Source organism: Berghia stephanieae, chromosome 4, assembly GCF_034508935.2.
Source record: "Berghia stephanieae isolate SIO BIC M18660-M18661 chromosome 4, UCSD_Bste_1.3, whole genome shotgun sequence".
Lineage (NCBI taxonomy): Eukaryota > Metazoa > Mollusca > Gastropoda > Nudibranchia > Aeolidiidae > Berghia > Berghia stephanieae.
The window spans coordinates 66434781-66454628 of NC_088363.1; the positions used below are offsets into that span (position 1 = coordinate 66434781).

The window sequence follows — 19848 nt, forward strand, 5'->3', positions numbered from 1 at the left end:
TACAGAACAATCAAAATAATGAGTCAGACCACAATAATCATATTAAGAATACTTAAGAAAAGAATGAGGAGCAAGATCTCTTTAGAGATAAGTGACGAGCAGTTTGGTTTTGTTAAAAAAAAGGCCAGAAAACTCGTCCTTCAAATATCGATTGATTTAAATGAATCTGATGTTTGAGAGTTTTTTTATGCCAAGATGAGGGTTATTTAGATCGATCGATATTTGAAGGGCGAGTTTTCTGGCCAAATTTTCAAATATTATCATTATGGTTTTTTCCAGTGTACTGAGGAGTAATAAGTCTCAAATCTGAGACTTCGAATTTGAGAGTTTTGAGATGTTAGGAATAGAATATCTTAATATATCCGGGAAAGAATTTAAATTTTAAAAAAAGGAAAATATATTTTACCAGTTAACAGAAGCTCGGGCCACCGCAGGGAGGGGTGCTCTTTTGATATAAAATAGAAATAGATTTAAAAGGGCGTCAAATTCAAGTGAAAGCTCTTATGTACTTTATCCATAAATCACTTCTCCGTGAATACAACACCATTGACTATTATCTCTGACTACATCGACTCGACAAAATATAGTATAAGCCGGTTGAGTTAAAATAATAAAGGGCGGGAGGGACAGATGCATTTTTTTTTCATAGAATCCAAGTAATTTACACTGAATTAATAGTTGAATTTGTTCTTTTAATTTGCGCCATGGCTTCACCATGCTCATTGAGCTTGACAATGTTGCATTTATTCCCCCAGCAGACCATATGGAGCCATATTTCCGTTCTGTACATTTTTGGGCGCTTTTTTTTTTTTACAAATATATTACTGTGTGGTAATGTGTACAAAGTTTCTTGCTCAAGAGCTCTTCGTCGGATTAAATGAAAATTTTTAATAATAAGCTATAGGGGCTATGACAGCACCATTTTTTTTTTACTTAATGTCGACGTTAGCGACACACCGAATATTTTCTCTAAGAGGTTTAATGTCGAGGATGGTTTGATTCCCTCGAATCATAGATCCGATTGGACCAATACAGAGATCAAACTCAGTAAAGTTATCACTACAGAACTGAGCTCCCCAGGAATGAATGGGTAACATTGAACAGAGCAGGGGCAAAAATTGGGAGAACAGCTGGGAGCATGAAAACGTGGGGGCTGGCTGAGACTAGCTTGTGTACACGTGGGTGCCCAGAGCAGACGACGGAGCACATCCTTAGAGAATGCCAGGATGGGCCCAGCTACACAGACCATGACCCGCTCCACAGATGCTGTGGAGTGGGTTCGGTGTTGGAGCGACAAGCTATGATGATCACTAGATTGAAATCATTCTTTGAAAGACGATCATATCAAAGACCGACACCGCTATAAGCATTAACGAGAATTCTCGTAACTTAAATGTCGTTTGTCTAAATGAGGTGCATTAAAATTATATCCAATACTCACTTAATATGCTCAAAGCGCTTTGCAGTGTGTATGACGCGAACACTAAGTACATAGGGATTACGTAGGAACGCAATCTGATCTGATGAAGGTAAGCGTCTCGAGGTTGTTGAACAAAAGATAGAGCATTGCAACGGTCTTTATAAATTATACATAAATTAGTGTAAATAATTTGAGGAACCCTACTTTAAAAATTGCAGAAAATGTCGCAGGACCACTGTTATGCCATAGGTACAAAGAAAAAAAAAAATGCAGTAAAAATTTTGGCCAGAAAACTAGACTTCAAATATAGATTGTTTTTTTTTTTTTTCTGGCAACATTTTAAAAATGTGTTGTTTTTATTCAGAGTACGGCAGTTTTCGGGTAGGGCGCGACCATGGAACATTTCGTTTATTACCATCCCGATATCCGAGAGTAGACGGAAATCAGGGAAATGTTTAACAAACCGAGAAGATTTAGGATATCCTTCTCAAATGCATTGCAATCTTTATGACAAGAGGAATGAGCTACAGTGACCCATTTGCATGTTTTCCCTGACTTTGAATTAGTACATTCAGAGGAAGAGTTACCTGGACCAGTAAAGATCATGGATGGATCCTGGTCTCGTACCAATAAGAAGAGACATTGGGTAGCTGTCAACAGGCCTCTTGGACTTAGCGGCTTTGACAGTAGCCATCGTTAACTTATAGCCTGACACTAGAACCCAGTAGGAGTTGTACTTTGACGTCATTTTAAAGGTTTGTGCACCGTCTAGTGAGTTGTCGTTTGTAGAGCTCAAGGAGACAAGTGATTCCATTGGTGACGTATTGAATATAACTCACGATTTGTTTTCATTTGAAGCCAAAGACTTGTCTTTTGACGTCATTTTTTTTGGTCAGTGTCAAACTATAAGTTTACGCAGGCTATGCTTCGACATAGTCTGGAAGACGCAAATTATCTGGTGAATCGCTGCAGAGTGGCAGGTTTTTAAGGCAACAACAACTTCTAATGGTTGCACTACACAATGAAAAAGATTTACGCAACGTGCAAAAACTTTTCCACACTCATGGACCAGCAGTTGCGTTAAGATGGAATGTTTAACTAAAAAACTGCGGTATCCTAAATCACCATCACGCGTGCAAATCAAGTAGGCGATGTCGTCATGATCCATCGATGCAGATTGGCTGCTGGGATACAAATCTGGACAGTGGTTTTTCAGCCACCAATGTGTGCATCCAATGTACAACGGTCAACGATTGTTTACATGACAATGTAGAAAAAGTGCACATTCTACTTAAAACTGTCCCAATCCAGATTCACATCAACCCTGTATCCGCAATAATAGTCGATAGCAACATACCCGGAATATCAAATTGAGTTATAGATAAACTAATGTAAAAGAAATGCATTCATGGTGTCATAGCATAATCAAACGAATAGTAAATTAAATTTATCTTCAGAAGTATTCAAGCTTTGTTCATAGTTTTTACCACAAAATATCTGAAAATAAATCTTTTCCTTTGCTAGAAGCGGATTCCATTTCATTCAGCCACATTTTGCACTTTATAATTTATAGTAAAAAAACCCAAACAAACCCCTGCATCTGAAACTTATGTTTGACCATGGATGGCTGTTCTATAGCTCCATTAAACCAGACCACCTAATTGCACTGAAGTTCAGTCTTTTCTTTTCTTTTTTTCTTTTGGATATTCATTGATATATAATCAATAGATTATTTTTAATTTAATCATCTATATCATCTTTTTTTTACTTAGTTATATTCATATTTATGTTCTTCCAATAATCCAATCATAAGTAGATCTATATTATTACTTTGCTTATTTTCTTCACAGTGAAAAATGGACAATCAACGGGTCACAACGACAAATTCTGACAGTAAAAAGGTAAGCATTATAAAGTAACGATATTCGAGTATTGGATCTTGGTCGTAATATGCTATGCCCTTTACTCTTTACAATGATTACGGTCTAAAAATGTATATGAAGCAGTGCCAAACAGAGCAGAAAGAAATATACAAGAATAAAAAAAAAGCCATCCCAAAAATCAGACTACCTCGACTGGGGATTGAGCCTCAGGCCTCCTGAGAGGTTACCCGATAGTTGGGACGATTTAAAAAGAAAGCAAAATTGATGTTTCTGCTGTTGTTACCATTGTTGTTGTTGTTGTTGTCGCCGTCGTCGTTGATGTTGTTGTTGTCGTCGTTTTTTGTTATTATCTTTGTTTTTTGTTGTTGTTGAACTTGATGCTATCCGTATTGTTGGTGTTGTCGTTGGGAATAATTATGACAATGATAAAGATGTTTTCACAGTTTTTTTTTTCTCTCCTTTTACTTCCTCCTTCTTCAGTCACTAGCGTAAGGCATGTCAAATACAAAGATAATCAAATTCTGTCTGTTAATCGTTATTTAGCCACTCTAACTTTTTCAGGCTTTTCAATATCATCCCAACTATAACTACTATAAAATGTCTGGGTTTTTTTTTTTTTTTGCGTAAGTCATGTAATAATAATAATAATAATAATCCCCATCTTACTCATACCGTTGATATGTATGTTGTAATTAACATGTTTCAAGGCAGTCAGGGCACTCTTGCTCATCTCAGACTTGATATGAATATTCAATTGTGCCTATGGAGATATTCTAAGTCCGTATTTATCCCACTAGTTTCCTTTGCAGTGTGGCTGATGTAATTTCTTTATTCTAGATTCCAATTCATCTTGGGAACCCTCCGATTCTCTTTATCTAAGATTTTGCATTTCTATGAATGAGAGAATGTGAGTCTTTTCCAAGGACTCAACTATGAGCCAAGCGAGGCTCGAACTCTGGACCTTCCGATCCGAAAGCGAGTGTCATAACACAAAACCACACAGCTGGGAAGACCAAGTGGCTCTTTGATTGGTATCTCCAAATATCTATTAAAAGACGCCACGGATTTAACAAAGAGTTTTTCGTGACAATTACAAAAGTACTTATTTCACATCAACATCAGAACATTTTATAAGATTTTTCAATGGACGATGAATTGGGACACTGCCCTTTTCCACTCCAAAATTCCGTGTTTACACATAGAGTAAGTACGTATTATGATTATGATAATGACATGAAGCGAATATCAGACCTGCCCCGGTATCAATAAACACCACCTACACCATTGTCAATAAAAATACAAAATAGGTCAAGTAAACCTAGCAATGGAATTTATGACCTTGTCTTCTTAAAAAAACATTCTTTTCGTTTTCTTAAGAGTTCAAGACGTGAATCATCACGTTTTTATCACGCTGTCCGTTCTAATAATACAAAATAAGTTAGTATCTCAGAAAAAGAGCTTTTCACCGCCGCAATTTATGCGGAATGAGAAAGAATAATGGCGGTAGATTATCCTCGTCTAATTCAGTACAGGTCAATGATTCTTAGATCTTCACAATATTATCGTTCCTCTCCTCTCCAAAAGCTGAAAGACGTTGGGGACATATTATCTGTTGTAATGACACCAATACACGAAATATACTCTGTTTAGACACAATCAGACCATAATAAATAAAAGTGCGGCTACGTGGTCTTGTGGTATTACACTCGCCCTCGGATCGAAAGGTCCTGAGTTGAGTCCTTGGATAAGGCTATTTACTCATATTATTACACTGTACTCAGGTGTAGAATGAGTACCTGTACATTAACAGCGTTGTCGGAAGAAATTATAATATCGTCAAACAGAAGCTATGACTCGTGCTACGTGATAAGTGTCACTGTTGGTTAAGGACCCCTTGTAAAGCAATTTGAGCACGCGGATATTGCACAATATAAATACTGACATTTTTAAAAGGGCTTGGTTCAATTTCAAGTTTAAAAACGAATAATTTCTGAAATGGTTATTTTGTGTTGTATCAAGTTTCCTTCACTGATTTTTTTATCCTATGATTTTCAATCACTAAGGTAATTGTGATTAGCTTAGTGGTTTTCACATGTTAAAGCTTTAACTAATAGTCTCTGGTGTGCTTCCATCGTTATCCATCGCTTCTACTCTTTAGAAATGCACAAAATGAAATATTTCGAACTTGATCACCTCGTCAGTAGAGATAGAGAAAATGTTATTAAAACAAATGTTATATTTATATGTTTTTCAATTCAAAGGTTTGTTTTAGGCAATTGCCAATATGAACTATGCATGCATTTACAAATAATTTCAAATCAATACAGGTAAAAGGATTCTACCAAAATAATTAGATAGATAAATAAATAAATATGAATATAATCAATGAATAGACAGAAAAAATAAATAGATAAATAAGTGAATAAATAAATAAATAACCACAACTTGACTATAATAATATATAAACAGATGCACATAATTTTTCAGGAAACAAAATAAATAACACACACAGACACACACACACACACATACACACACACACACACACACATATATATATATATATATATATATATATATATATATATATATATATATATATATATATATATATATGCCGTCAGTTGAAATTAAACGTTAATCTGAAACACCTCGAGGCAGGCAAATTTTTTGGGATGATTTTTTTCTTGTATTTATTCTTTCTTGTTTTGTTTGGCACTGTTTCATCCACACTTTTTCAAATTTTAAAGATAGAGATAAAGCGCTTGACAATGACTAGGTCCTGGTGTAAGAGTTTGGTCTAATTGTCAAATCTCACATTTGGATTCTTGATTACAAGTTTTGTTGCCATTTTGGTCTTTTGTAGACTTTTATGGAAATATAGAATCTTGATATATAGATGCATTTTACTCTTGTGTATCATGTAGAAGGGGATGTGAACTTTAACCAAACTTCAATAGAAGGGGTGTGGGGGGGGGGGGGGAAGTGAGCAATTTGACCAAAGAAAGGTGTTGGGGGTGGGGGGAGTGGGGGAGGGGGGGGGAGGGAATGAACACGGCTTTTAAGATTATCTTTTGGCAACAGTGTCTCCTCCCTAATGTGTCACTTTTAATATTTCCAAAATAGAAATGGAGTTAAAATTTCAAAAAATTGAGCTTTTATATAGCGCAATATTCACTCAATGTGCTCAAAGCGCTTTACAAGGGGTCCCTGACCAACAGCAACATTTAACATGTAGAACGAGACATGACGCTGTTAGGCGATATAAAAATTTTTCCCCCGACAAAGACAACACTGTTAACGGCCAAGTATTCATATTCCACCTGAGTACGGTGAGAGAATGTGAGTAAAGAGCCTTTTCCAAGGACTCAACTATGCGCCGAGCGAGGCTCGAACTCAGGACCTTCCGATCCGAAAGCGAGTGTCATACCACATAGCTGCACAAGTTTACTGTAATACCTTCGTTCTCGTACACTCGTGTTCAATATTTGTTTATTATGATGCGGGAGATGGTTGGCAGTGGAAACCCGTGAGCTTGTGAAGAATATACGCATAAAAAAAGGTCCCAACTATTGGGTAGCCTCTGTAGTATAATTAGATAATGAATAATTGAGCTTTTATATAGAGGAATATCCACTAAATGTGCTCAAAGCGCTTTACAAGGGGTCCCTGGTCAACAGCAACATTTAAATGTAGGACGGGACATGACGCCTGTTAGGCGATAATATTAGAATCAAAAACACTGTAAAGGCCAGGTACTCATTTTACACCAAATTGCGATGAGAGAATGTGAGTAAAGAGCCTTTTCCAAGGATTCAACTATGCGTTGAGCGAGGCTCCAACCCAGGGCCTTCCGATCCGAAAGCGAGTGTCATACCACTAGACCACATAGCCGCATATAATGGTACTGACCGATGATCAGGGGGTCTGAGGTTCCATCCTCGGTCAAGGCTGACTGACTGTTTTGGGTTATTTATATTTTCTAGTATTTATCTTATACCTTATCTGGCACACTGTTCCACACACACACATTTTTAAAGTGTATGTTGCATTTACTGAAGCATTTACTTCGGGGTACAGAAATTATTTTCCAACAATAGTCTACACATTTTTATATTTCACTTTCTAAACTGCATTACACAGTTCCTCTCCGCATTCCCTCTTTTCACTTAATTAATTGCGAACCTTTTAGAAATATCTATTGTTCTATTTTACTTCGTCTTTCCTTACAAAGGAGCATACTATTTCCTGCCCCTCAATGTTTTGTTTATTCATCTTAACAACGCCACTACCACATCATCTCATCCATCTCTAATGTTTCATTCATCCTGTTTGTTGATAAAGGGGAAACCCGAAACGTCCATTCTATCTGTTTTCGTAATTAAATTGAAGCTTTCATTCCATTTCACATTGTTATTCATTTCGGGGCACAGAGAGCGCATCTCTCTTCATAGTATGTGTTAAATATTCTATCGTTAATAGTTTTCTTAAAACATCCTCTACAAACCATTTACAACATTAACGCCATACACAACAGGACATGTGTGATTCCTCTATCATTAACATTTTATTGACTTTTTATGAGGAATTTTGTTGGATAACTAATTTTGATAACATCTTTATAGCAAAATTCTAAACCATTATAATTTATACTCGGATTCATGGGCCTGAAAGTGTGAAGCATGATTTTTTACAATATTATGGATCCTTTCCTTGTTTTACTGCTTCGTTCTCAAAACTGACCTCACATGCTTTAAAAAACTTAATGGCCCTCGATATATTTTTTTCTCTCAGCTGTACCCATAGGAATGAATAATTTCGATTTTATGGGTGCTTGGATCCACAGCTTTTAATATATCGCGTTACGACTTAATATTTGCTCGTTCTTTGGTAACACCGTTACTGTCAACCATTATTGGCAGCCTTCTCCAGCCATACAAAGTGTTGTGTTTCAACGTTCTATTTGCTTCCCACTTTGATGTAAACTTCCACAGCGACGTAAGAACCATAACAAGTTTCATTGCATTTTTGCGTCGCCTTCACACCTTTTTAGCTCTTTTTTTTTCTCCTCTCGTGTGACTTCTTGTGATTCGCCTAGCATAACAACTTTGGCACTTTGGCCGAAGTAACCATATTATACCACATGAAACACCGGGGTACCGATTTTCGTGAATCAACACACATTTATTAGATTCGTGATTAAGAGTTTTCTCTTGTCACTAGACATTGTGATTGTGCCAATGGAGAATGTAGAATTAAACTCTCTTGTCGGTATTTGGTTAAAGAGAGACTACATTATCTAATCTCAACACTGGTGCTGCTACGGCTGCTGCTCATTATTATTATTATTATTATTATTATTATTATTATTATTATTATTATTATTATTATATTATTATATTATTATTATTATTATTATATATTTTTATTATTATTATTATTATATTATTATTATTATTATTATTATTATTATTATTATTATTATTATTATTATTATTATTATTTTATTATTTATTATTATTATTAATTATTATTATTATTATTATTATTATTATTATTATTATTATTATTATTATTATTATTATCACTAATCCAGTAACGAAAGTTGTAAGCACTGGATTCACAGACAAACGGACCGTTGTCGAATAATTTGGGTAGAATCTGGGATTTAAGCCTCATGTCTCTTACATAATCAGGATGAACATCGAAATGTTGACAAGAAACCCATCCCATTCTTATTATGGTCCGAAATGAATTCGTGTAATCAGCGACTCAAGTACTTCTTGCAAAACAGACCGTGAAGTCTGAACAAATCAGCGAAGCGAAACACTCATGGCTCTTCCCATTCTTACCAGATCACTCTTTGAGTTGTTCGGTTTCGCCGCTGACACCCTATAATATCCATTCTAAATACACGTACAATGGAATCCTCATATAGTCAACACTTTTAAAGTCAACATCTGCTGAAAATCAACACCCCTTATTAGCCCCAAAGTTTCTGTTCTTTAATTAAAAGTGTTTCATTAACATTGGATAGTCAACCTCGTGCGGCTAGTGGTATGACACTCGCTTTCGGATCGGAAGGTCATGGGTTCGAGCCACGCTCGGCGTATAGTTGAGTCCTTGGAGAAGGCTCTTTACTCACATTCTCTCACCGTACTCAGATGTAAAATGAGTACCTGGCCTAAAACAGCGTTGTCTCTGTCCGAAAATAATGTAATACGCCTAACAGGCGTCATGTCCCGTCCTAATTATTAAATGTTGCTGTTGACCAGGGACCCCTTGTAAAGCGCTTTGAGCATGTTTAGTGGATATTGCGCTATATAAAAGCTCAATTTAAAGCTCCATTTAAACGCTTTAAAGTCAACCAATCTTTCTGGTCCAGTAGTGTGGGGCTTGGTCAGGAGATTCCACTGTACATGTAACTTTTATTCTCCTCTGCGATCCATTTGGCTTTTGTCCCAAACAGAGCGTGTCCACTCGACCCCTGTCCAAATGCCTGAACGTCTGTCTTACATATTATGTGGTCACTGAGTGGTTTTCACACCAACGACAAGATAAGACAGTGCGGGTAAAAAAAAGGGAAGAGGTGGTCGAGTATTAAGATGCGACACTCCGATGAAAGCACACGTCTCAAAACGGTTCAAAACCAAGATACTCTGTTAAAATATTGTTTTGCAAGAAGTAATTTGGAGATAATTAAATAGGGAAGCGAGTTTGAAAGTGGAAGTGTATTTGTACATGTACATAATGAGTCAAAATAAAAGGAGAGAGAGAGAGAGAGAGAGAGAGAGAGAGAGAGAGAGAGAGAGAGAGAGAGAGAGAGAGAGAGAGAGAGAGAGAGATTTTCTACCAAGTATGCAATGATGAAGCCATGCGATACAACATCTGTTTATTCATCTTAACAACGCCACTACCACATCATCTCATTCATCTGCAGTGTTTCATTCATCGTGTTTGTATTACATCTAATAAGTAAAGTTGAAAGTTATCTCCTCAGTTGTCTTGAGATTTTTATAAAAGTTCATTCAGACCATATCCTTATTGACTTTAAATGAACGTGTGCAGCATTCCACAGAACATCTACTTGGGGACAGCAATTATGAATTGTCTAAACGGATTTTTTTTGGTCACAGGATGAATAAATAAATATTATCGGAAATATCAAAATCTGAAAAGATCAGTGTCGACATGAAAGATGTGACAGATATCAAAGAAACTGCGTCGAATCCATTCAATTATCTTTCCTATATTGGCGAAACGTCTTTTATCTCTATTGTCATGAAAACTTTTACTTTCTAGACCTAGATACCAGGCATTAAATTTAAATGATCACAAACTTGCAAAACAAACTTTGACTAGTCTACATCGTTTTAGACAATAACATAAGATAGCACGGCTAACCCTCCCCTTACCACCCATAGGAAAATCGTCACATTTGTTACGATGCAGCCAACAATTTTCTTATTCTGATTTCATTTTGTTATAGTTATAGCTATAGACTAGCCATAAAAACTGTGTTGCAGAACTCATTTTTCAGAACAAAATATAGAATAGACTCGTTACTGTACTGTTTGAAAAATCTACTTTGGGGTTAGGTGGGTATAAAGTTTCGGGTAAATTTCTGAAAATAGCTGGTAAGGAGAGAGTTAAAGGCTTAAGAGGGAGCAAACGTGTGATGTCAAAAACATTGGTTCCAACCTCATTGGAAGTGTACAACCATTCATCCGGAGGACTGGATACATACCTTGTGTCATTGGTTTTCTGGTTTCAGAGTGATGGCAACTTATTTTCTAGTCCAAATATAGATAGTGTGCGCTTGGCTAAGAAACTCACAACATTGCCATCCAGAAATATAACGGACCAAAACACAAAACTATGTGTAATCTTAGTCGTTTATAGTCGGGTTGATACAGTTTAGTGAGAATTACATACTCATAAACGTGGATGGCAAAAAACAATAACAAAGACATGAGTGACGTCAACTTCATTCTATCTATATGCTGGTCGTCAATGATCATCCATCCTCGCTCTTATACGTCCTGTACTCCTAAGAATCTACATAAACATACTGCTATGTCACTTTATGATTCAATCTATAACCTATTCATTATCAGTCCTCTGAAGGACTGGTTAATACATATTTCCTAGAATTTTAGAACCGGAAAAGTATAGGATATGACGTCATGTCTTCTCTGCCATATTTGAGTTTGTAGCCATTAAAAGAAGCGTGACTGCCTTTCACCGTGAGGTACTACTCCTCCATCTCATGCCCTACACCCCCAGTGAAAGGCAGTCACGCTTCTTAGTGATCCTGAGAAATGGCTTAGTAACTTATTTGGTCTCCACCTCTTGTGTCTAACTCGTATATGGCTCCAAGTAACTGATGTGCACTCAGTGGCCACACCCCGGCCAACGGTTTCGACTGACCGGCTAAACTATACGAGGGAACCCAAAGGCTCTGCCGGAGGGTAAGGAGTCGTCTTTCCTTTATGTGCATGAAGACTTATGGCGGAGAGTGCAGATGATCCAGCAACATGGACAATGGACTTGATGGCGTTACAGCAAGGTGTATGGCACACGTGGAGCGCGTCAAAGACGTTAAATGATTGCGGTCGGCCACCGTAGAAAGGATTGGGGCCCTACTATGTATTATCCCATATTGAAATGAATCATGCCACGTAAAGTTTATAGAAGTTATACAGGTACCCCTGAGCCCCCTGCGGGTGAGATACTTGTTGTAAATATTAACAGGGAAGAGACAATCTCTTCAGGGAGTAGTACAAACGAGGATGACGACGTCAATCTAAAGTATTGTTGGCATCGAACGAGACAAATCTACAGATCCTTGCAAATCAAGTAAACCTGAACAGTACAGCAAAGGGTCTAGAGATGAATGTTCAAAAGACGAAAGTAATGGTCATGTCAAAGAAGCCTGAAAAAAATCGCAAAAGTCCAAATTAATAATCAAAACATCGAACAAGTAGATTCTTTTAAATATCTTGGACAGACAATGACCAACAACGAAAAGAATGAGCTGGAAGTGAAAAATGGGATTGCTATAGCTAAGTAAGTCGAGGTTCAGCCAACTGAATAACATTTTAACTTCGCAACAAACGCAGATGAAAACGAGAATAAGAATACTCAAATGTTATGTCCACTCAGCACTTCTCTACGGCTCAGAAACATGGACCTTGAACAAACAAATAGAGAAAAGAATTGAGGCCTTTGAAATGTGGACTTTCAGTCGCCTTGGAAAAATCAGTTGGAAAGAAAAGAAAACAAATCAAGAAGTCTGTGACATCCTTGATATCAGACCGACCCTAATGAAAGTAATAAAAACAATAAAACTAAGGTATTTTGGACACCTAAGACGCCATCAAACTGTCAACAAGGACATTCTTGAGGGTAGAGTTGAGGGGAAAAGAGGAAGAGGCAGGCCAGCAAGAACTTGGATAGATGATGTGAGGACATGGACAGGATTGTCGGCAGCCGAAGGCAGTCAGCAAGCCGTCAACAGGGAAGATTGGCGTGCCATTTCAAGTCGACCTCAACCCATGAGATGACACTGGAAGAAGAAGAAGCCTTTAAAATTCTTTGATTGGAAGAATACAAAGTGATTTATCAATAATATTGTCAATGAATCCATAATCGAATGAGTAAGAAAACATTACTGGTCTTATTGAAAGCTTAGATAATACAACTATCGTCGATCAAAGTTTAAACTATCAAGAGAACATCGTCTTTTTCGAATCTAATAATAATAATATATTCCACAATGATATGCGTACTAATTATCAACGATTTTTATCTGACATTAGTATTACATCTGGATAAGTCAAGTTTACATTTATCTCCTCTTGTAACCGTCACAGTGGAGAAAGTGGCGAAGTCTCAGGTTTGAGATTATTTTACAAGTTTGGGATCATCTTTTTTTCCATCTATAATGATGCTGTGGGTTTATACGAAATACTCACAATATCCGCCATCGGATAAAACGTACTATGTTTCACCTGGCTAAGAACAATAACAAAGAGCTGAGTGACGTCAATTTCGTTCCCTCAATAAGACATGATAATATCTTTCTTTTACCCCTAATAAGAAAACGGCATTTTGTCTGTGAAAATCACTTCACCGTCCACCCCCGTAACCCGTGCCGTTAACCCCATTGATTGTTCGAGGTGTGTTAAGTGGTGTACAATAAAACAAAATGTAAAGAACTCGTGGGGTGATTTAGACTTGTGATAAGGGGTGGGGACCTTTCGGGCTGTTGAAATTTATTGGTAAAGCTGACTTGATTGGGCATGCATCGAGCCAGGAGGGGAACCCTTAGAGTGTAAAGGTAAAAGTGTCATGTATTAAATGGAGTGGGAAGTGAACCCAGTTTTATTCACATTCCATCTGTTAGGGCTGCTAAAGTGATTAGGCGTAGGCTGACTGGTTACTGAGCCACCTTGTCCATCTTGTAACCCTTCGATGACCAATGCTGTTAATGATAATGATAAATGATGATGATGATGATGATGATGATGATAATAATAATAATAATAATAATAATAAAGCATTTTTGTCAATGGTGATGGCAGTTTTTCTTCCGTATCAGTGACGACAGAACGGGAAAAACAGTCCTTGACTTTCATCCATGGTATTTATCTTTGTCGAGATAACATCTAATAACAACGGATAACAACAAATAACAACTGATATCACAAAAATACTTTGATTCTAGCCTCAAAAATCAATATTCATGTGGTCAACTAGGCCCAACGTTTCGTGCACAACTCTCGGCCGGTATTTATCTTTGTCGAGATAACAACAAATAACAACTGATAACAACAAATAACAACTGATAACAACAACAATTAAGGGTACTGCTGAATACCAAAATCCATCGAAATCTATCGAAATCCACTGAAATCTACCGAAATCCACTCAAGTGTGAGTGAACCAGAGACTGTGGGAGGTAGGCAACAATGGGGATTGAACCAAAGACTATGGGAGGTGGGCACCAGTGGGGATTGAACCAGAGACTATGGGAGATGGCCACCAGTAGGGAGTGAACCAGAGACTATGGGAGGTGGGCACCGTTGGGGATTGAACCAGAGACTAGTTGACCACCTTAATATTGATTTTTGAGGCTGGAATCAAAGTAATTTTTGTGTTATCAGTTGTTATTTGTTGTTATCTGTTATTATTTGTTGTTATTTCGACAAAGATAATAAATATCCTTTCATCCACGAAAGACCAAACTGATCGACACTAGCTGTTTCATAACTGGAAAGCCATTATATTATACACTTTGTCGCTGGTCGTTGTCTTGCAGGTGATCAGCCCTTTGTAATCTACATAGTTGTGGTTTTATAACCAACACAGGTGGATGTCATAATTTGATCTGAATGGTTTCGGTATTCGACTTCAAGTTGAATCAGTGACAACCCCGTCCAGTCAAGTAGTATTTAGAGAGGATTTTGACATTTTTTTATATATTATGATTCAAAAAGTTTATTTTTAGGCAATTGTCAATATTACTCATACAAGAATATAATATTTTCATCAACAAATCAAGTAAGTAAAATCAATAATAAAGCAAGGCAAACAATGGCAGTAATAATGATAATAATAGTAATGATAAAAATAATAATAATAATAATAATAATAATAATAATAATAATAATAATAATAATAATAGTAATAATAATAATAAAAATAATAATAATAATAATAACAATAATAATAATAACAATAATAATAATAACAATAATAATAATAATAATAGTAATAATAATAATAATAATAATAATAATAATAATAATAATAATAATAATAATAACTTCGCCCAAAGAGGCTATGTTAGGTTATGCTACACGTCGAGTTGGGACGTATTGGAACGGATTGAGAATCATTATGAATGTAGTGCTTTCTTCCACTTTCCCTTCTGTCGGGGATAGCGTTTGTCGCGGCGCATCTCTCAGTTGTGTCCAACGCAATGAACGCTATAGTGAGGACAAAACACATAGAAAAAAAACCCATCACTCAAGGCTTGCTTACTTCTACGAATGAACAAAACTCTTATTGCTACAAAACTGTTCGAAAACCACAAGTTTCACTATCGGTCCTATACAGTCCCGTAGTGTTTTGTTAGTACTTGTAATTATTTCTCAAGTCACTGATCAAGGGACTCAATCAGTAACCAAACGCATTCACTCAATATATTACATCAAGTTGACGTCAGCCAGCTCTTTGTTGTTGTTTATATACTACCAAAGAAGTGATTAGTTCTCACTAAATTCTCTATAATTGGTGATGACGTTGACAAGTTAACTTAGGAAAGAGACGTATTAAAAAATTTGGCCAAAAACCTCGTCCTTCAGATATCGATCGATTTAAATGACCCTCATCTTGGCAAAAGCACTCAAACCCGGGACCTCGCGTTGTTACGAGTTAACGAATACTCTGCCACCCACAAGTCTTGATTGTATTTTTCTCAAAACGCTAAAGCCTTATGGTGTAAAGTTTCCACTGTGCTTTTGAGCCCATCTGGTATAGAAGTGTACGAAGTAATAGAATACGGTTCTATTGATAGTTCGAAGTTGACGTCACTCAGGTCTTTGTTATTGTTTTTGCCATCCGCGTTTATGAGTAATTCTCACTATACCGTATTAGCCAGACTATAAAAGTTCATGGTTACATACAGTTTTGTGTGTTGGCCCGATGCCATCCGGAAGTATTACGGACCAACACACAAAACTATATATAACCTTGAACGTTTTTCGTCAGGTTAATACGGTTTAGTGAGAATTACTCACAAACGCGGATGGAAAAAACAATAACAAAGACATGAGTGACGTCATCTTCGGTCTATCTATTGAATAATCAGGCCGATAAAGTTGGAGGTCATCCCGGTTTCATTAGCGTGGAAGTTATAATTACAATTTATTGCTTTGACCAGGTGGCTAAGACATCCATTTAATGTAATAAGATTCTTGACCGATATCGAGACAAGAGGAAAGCATAAAGTGCTTAGAACTTGTTGTTTTCTGTGGGTAAGCCGTAGGTGTATCAATTTTGCACAATCTTTTTCAAAAGAGTATTTCTCTTTTGTTTCAGAATTCCAAACCTGTTATGGAGAAGCGTCGTCGTGCACGTATCAATGCTAGCTTAGCGGAATTAAAGTCCTTGCTTTTGGATGCCATCAAAATGGAGGTAAATAACTCATTATCATGATTATATTTGGTGAGAGTCAAAAACTGGTTCCAATTTCCATGAAAGTGTAATTTCAGTACTCCGGAGGTCTGGATACATATTCTGTGCTACTAATATTCTGGTTTCAGAGTGATGGCATTTTATTTTCTAGCCGAAATATATACTGGTCTTAAAATAAAGATCATCCATCCTCGCTCTTTGACTCCCCATAATCATAAGAATCTGCCATTAAATTTTGACTAAAACAGTTATGCCAGCTATGATTCAATATGTAACCTATTCATTGTTTGTCTTACGGAGGACTAGTTACACACTTTTAAGGAGTTTTGAACCAGAAGAAAGGAAGGTGTAACATCTTGACTTCTGCTTCCCATTGTAGCAGTTTAAAATTGGATTTCTCATTTTGTATAATGAGAGGGTAAAGTATAAAAAGAAAAAGGTCATAATAAAATTGCGGTTTCTAACGACATTTTGAGGAAGTGTTGTTTGTAAAATGGAAGGAGGCCAGTATGTGTTTGCGTCTGCGCAATTGTATGTAATTGTGTGTATGTATGTGTGTGTGTGTGTATGTATGTATGTGTGTGTGCATGTATGTGTATGTGTGTGTGTGTGTAATTGCGTCTATGTATGTGTGTATGTATGTGTGTGTGTGTGTATGTATGTGAGACGTGTTTTTTTCTGTACGTGTGTGCATGTGTAGACGTAATAAGAATAAGAGGTAAGAATATTAATAGAATTCAGCTCCTTAAATAGTCAAGCACTTCATAGATTCGTGCACAATATCTCACAAATATAATGTATATATATATATATATATATATATATATATATATATATATATATATATATATATATATATATATATATATATATATTTATATATATATGTTTGTTTGTTTGTTTTTAAGGGTTTTACGGCGCTTGCAACACATTTAGGTTATATCAGCGCCAGTAAAAAGGAAGAAAATGGGATAGTAAAAAGTTCTGGAATTACAATTAAAGCACCCAAGAAAAAGTAAGACATAGGGGAACTGGGAACAAATAGGGATCAGATGTAGATTCCAAGAGCATAACACCAATGTACTTAGTTTGAGATCACCTATAAGTCTCATTCGGACACAAGCACAAAATCCAACAAAGAGGAACACACTCAAATGCCTACATTATACATTAAAATAACAATAATACATTACAGAGAGATGATTTACAAGGAAAAAAATATCATCTCTCAAAACAATAACTATGCATTTGACTGTTTCCCTCCCAGCCAGGACTCAGGCCAGGGCCAGGACAAAACCAAGTAATCTCATTCCAAGACAAAGACAGAAAGCATGTTGGAAAACAGATATAAGGGGATAGAAGACACAGTATGTACCCCCCTGCCCGCTATGGGAGGCCAGGAACCCCACCCAGTATATATATATATATATCTATTTATATATATATATATATCTATTTATATATATATATATATATATATATATATATATATATATATATATATATATATATATATAATATAATATGCGTCTTGGAGTGTTACCAAGGCAAAATCAAATTTATTGGCTGAAATGAGGCTTGATTGATATTAAAGACCGCTTACCTTAAAATGTGTACGTAAAATAATACGACTAGATTACAGGGAAAAAACAACAAACTACATAAATGAGAATAAAGAGCATTATCACGGGGAACAACCGTGTTAATAGCGTAACTCTAACCCGTCCATCTGCTCCTCTAAAATGCTAAAATATTTTTGAAGACTTCAATGACCCTATCACCAGAAAATAACATTACCAAGAAATATTTTTGATCTGTAGAGATATTATCTCCCTAAGCGAAATTTGCTAATGTTCTTGTAACTCAAGACTTCGGCGTTTACGCCCCTAGCGTGATTTGAATCCATTAGGATCTTGTGCTGTTTTCCCGAGATTGATTTTATAGAAAATTTGAGAACTGAGGTGCCGATCTATGTCTTCTGTCTGGCTCTCGATCTGTCTTGCTTATGAAAAGCAGGTTTGGTGTTTGGAGGAACTAAAAGTCATAGTATAAACAATGTAAATTATGAATTCTTTCGCGCAGTTTTAAACAAACTTTACCTGCCATAAATAATACATACAAACTTGAGCATTTATAAAGTGTAATATTTACTAAGTGCGGCTATGTGGTTTAGTGGTATGACACTCGCTTCCGGATCGGTAGGTCCTGGGTTCGAGCCTCGCTCGGCGCATAGTTAAGTCCTTGGAAAAGGCTCTTTACTCACGTTCTCTCATCGTACTCATGTGTAAAATGAGTACTTGGCCGTTAACAACGTTGTCTGTCGGGAAAAAAAAATATAATATCGCCTAACAGGCATCAATGTTGCTGTTGGCCAGGAACCCGTTGTAAAGCGCTTTGAGAACTTTTAGTGGATATTGTGTTATATAAAAGCTCACTTTTATTACTAACGTTATACAAGGGGTCTCTAGCCAACAACTACACTAATCATATAGGACGAGATATGATGCCTGTTTGGCGACATTAATTTTTTTTCCGACAGAGACCTGATTAGGATGAGAAAATGTGAGTAAAGAGCATTTTTCAAATACTAAACTATGCGCCGCTCAGAGCGGGACTCGAACCCTGGACCTTCCGGTCCGAAAGCGAGTGTCATACCACAGACAGTGCATAATATCATTTCCAAATTTGCTCTTAAAATGATAAACTTTGATAGACTTTGAAAAGTAGGAACATTATTTTTTAACAAAAAGCTATTTGCATTCTCATATTTTCTTAAAACAAGTATTGACAAAATAGAATGGTTTTTAACAGGCCATGACAATGATTGTATTACTATTATTATTATTACAGGGAACACGTCACTCAAAGATGGAGAAAGCTGATATTTTAGAGCTTGCAGTTCGTCACCTAAAAGATGTTCAAAATCATCCGTTTACGGGTAAGTTTCTGTCAATTATTTGTCTTTGAGGTTCAATTAAAATCAGTCAGTCATTAAGGGTAATGCAAATGTTGCTGCTCGAAGCTCAAAGACATAAATAACAACGTGAAATCGAATGTAAGCTTCAATTTAATATACGAAATAGACGAGTCTTTAGTGTTTCATTAATCCTGTTTTGTTGATAAAGGGGAAACCCGAAACGTCCATTATTCTGTTTCGTATATTAAATTGAATTACATTCAATTCCACATTGTTATTTATTTCAGTCATTAAGGAGACATTTGGTTACCAGTGTAAGGTTATATAATATAGTGGTTGCTCGGCCAAGAGGCTTTTTATATTTAAAAAAAAAAAGAACAGAAAAGTAAAACACGTTATCTACTTGATTTTTATTGGCTTGAATG

At 36.3% G+C, this 19848-nt stretch overlaps 1 protein-coding gene across 2 annotated transcripts in view; it reads left to right on the top strand.

Annotated features, from left to right (window-relative positions):
• LOC144971050 (uncharacterized) overlaps positions 1–19848 on the top strand; it is a 28356-nt gene that overhangs the window by 4843 nt on the left and 3665 nt on the right. For both annotated transcript variants that reach the window (XM_078911380.1, XM_078911381.1), the window contains exons 2-4: positions 3271–3321; positions 16411–16506; positions 19357–19444. In XM_078911380.1, coding sequence (XP_078767506.1) covers positions 3277–3321; positions 16411–16506; positions 19357–19444 — 229 coding nt within the window. In that variant the 5' untranslated portion in view covers positions 3271–3276. The remainder of the gene's footprint in view (positions 1–3270; positions 3322–16410; positions 16507–19356; positions 19445–19848) is intronic.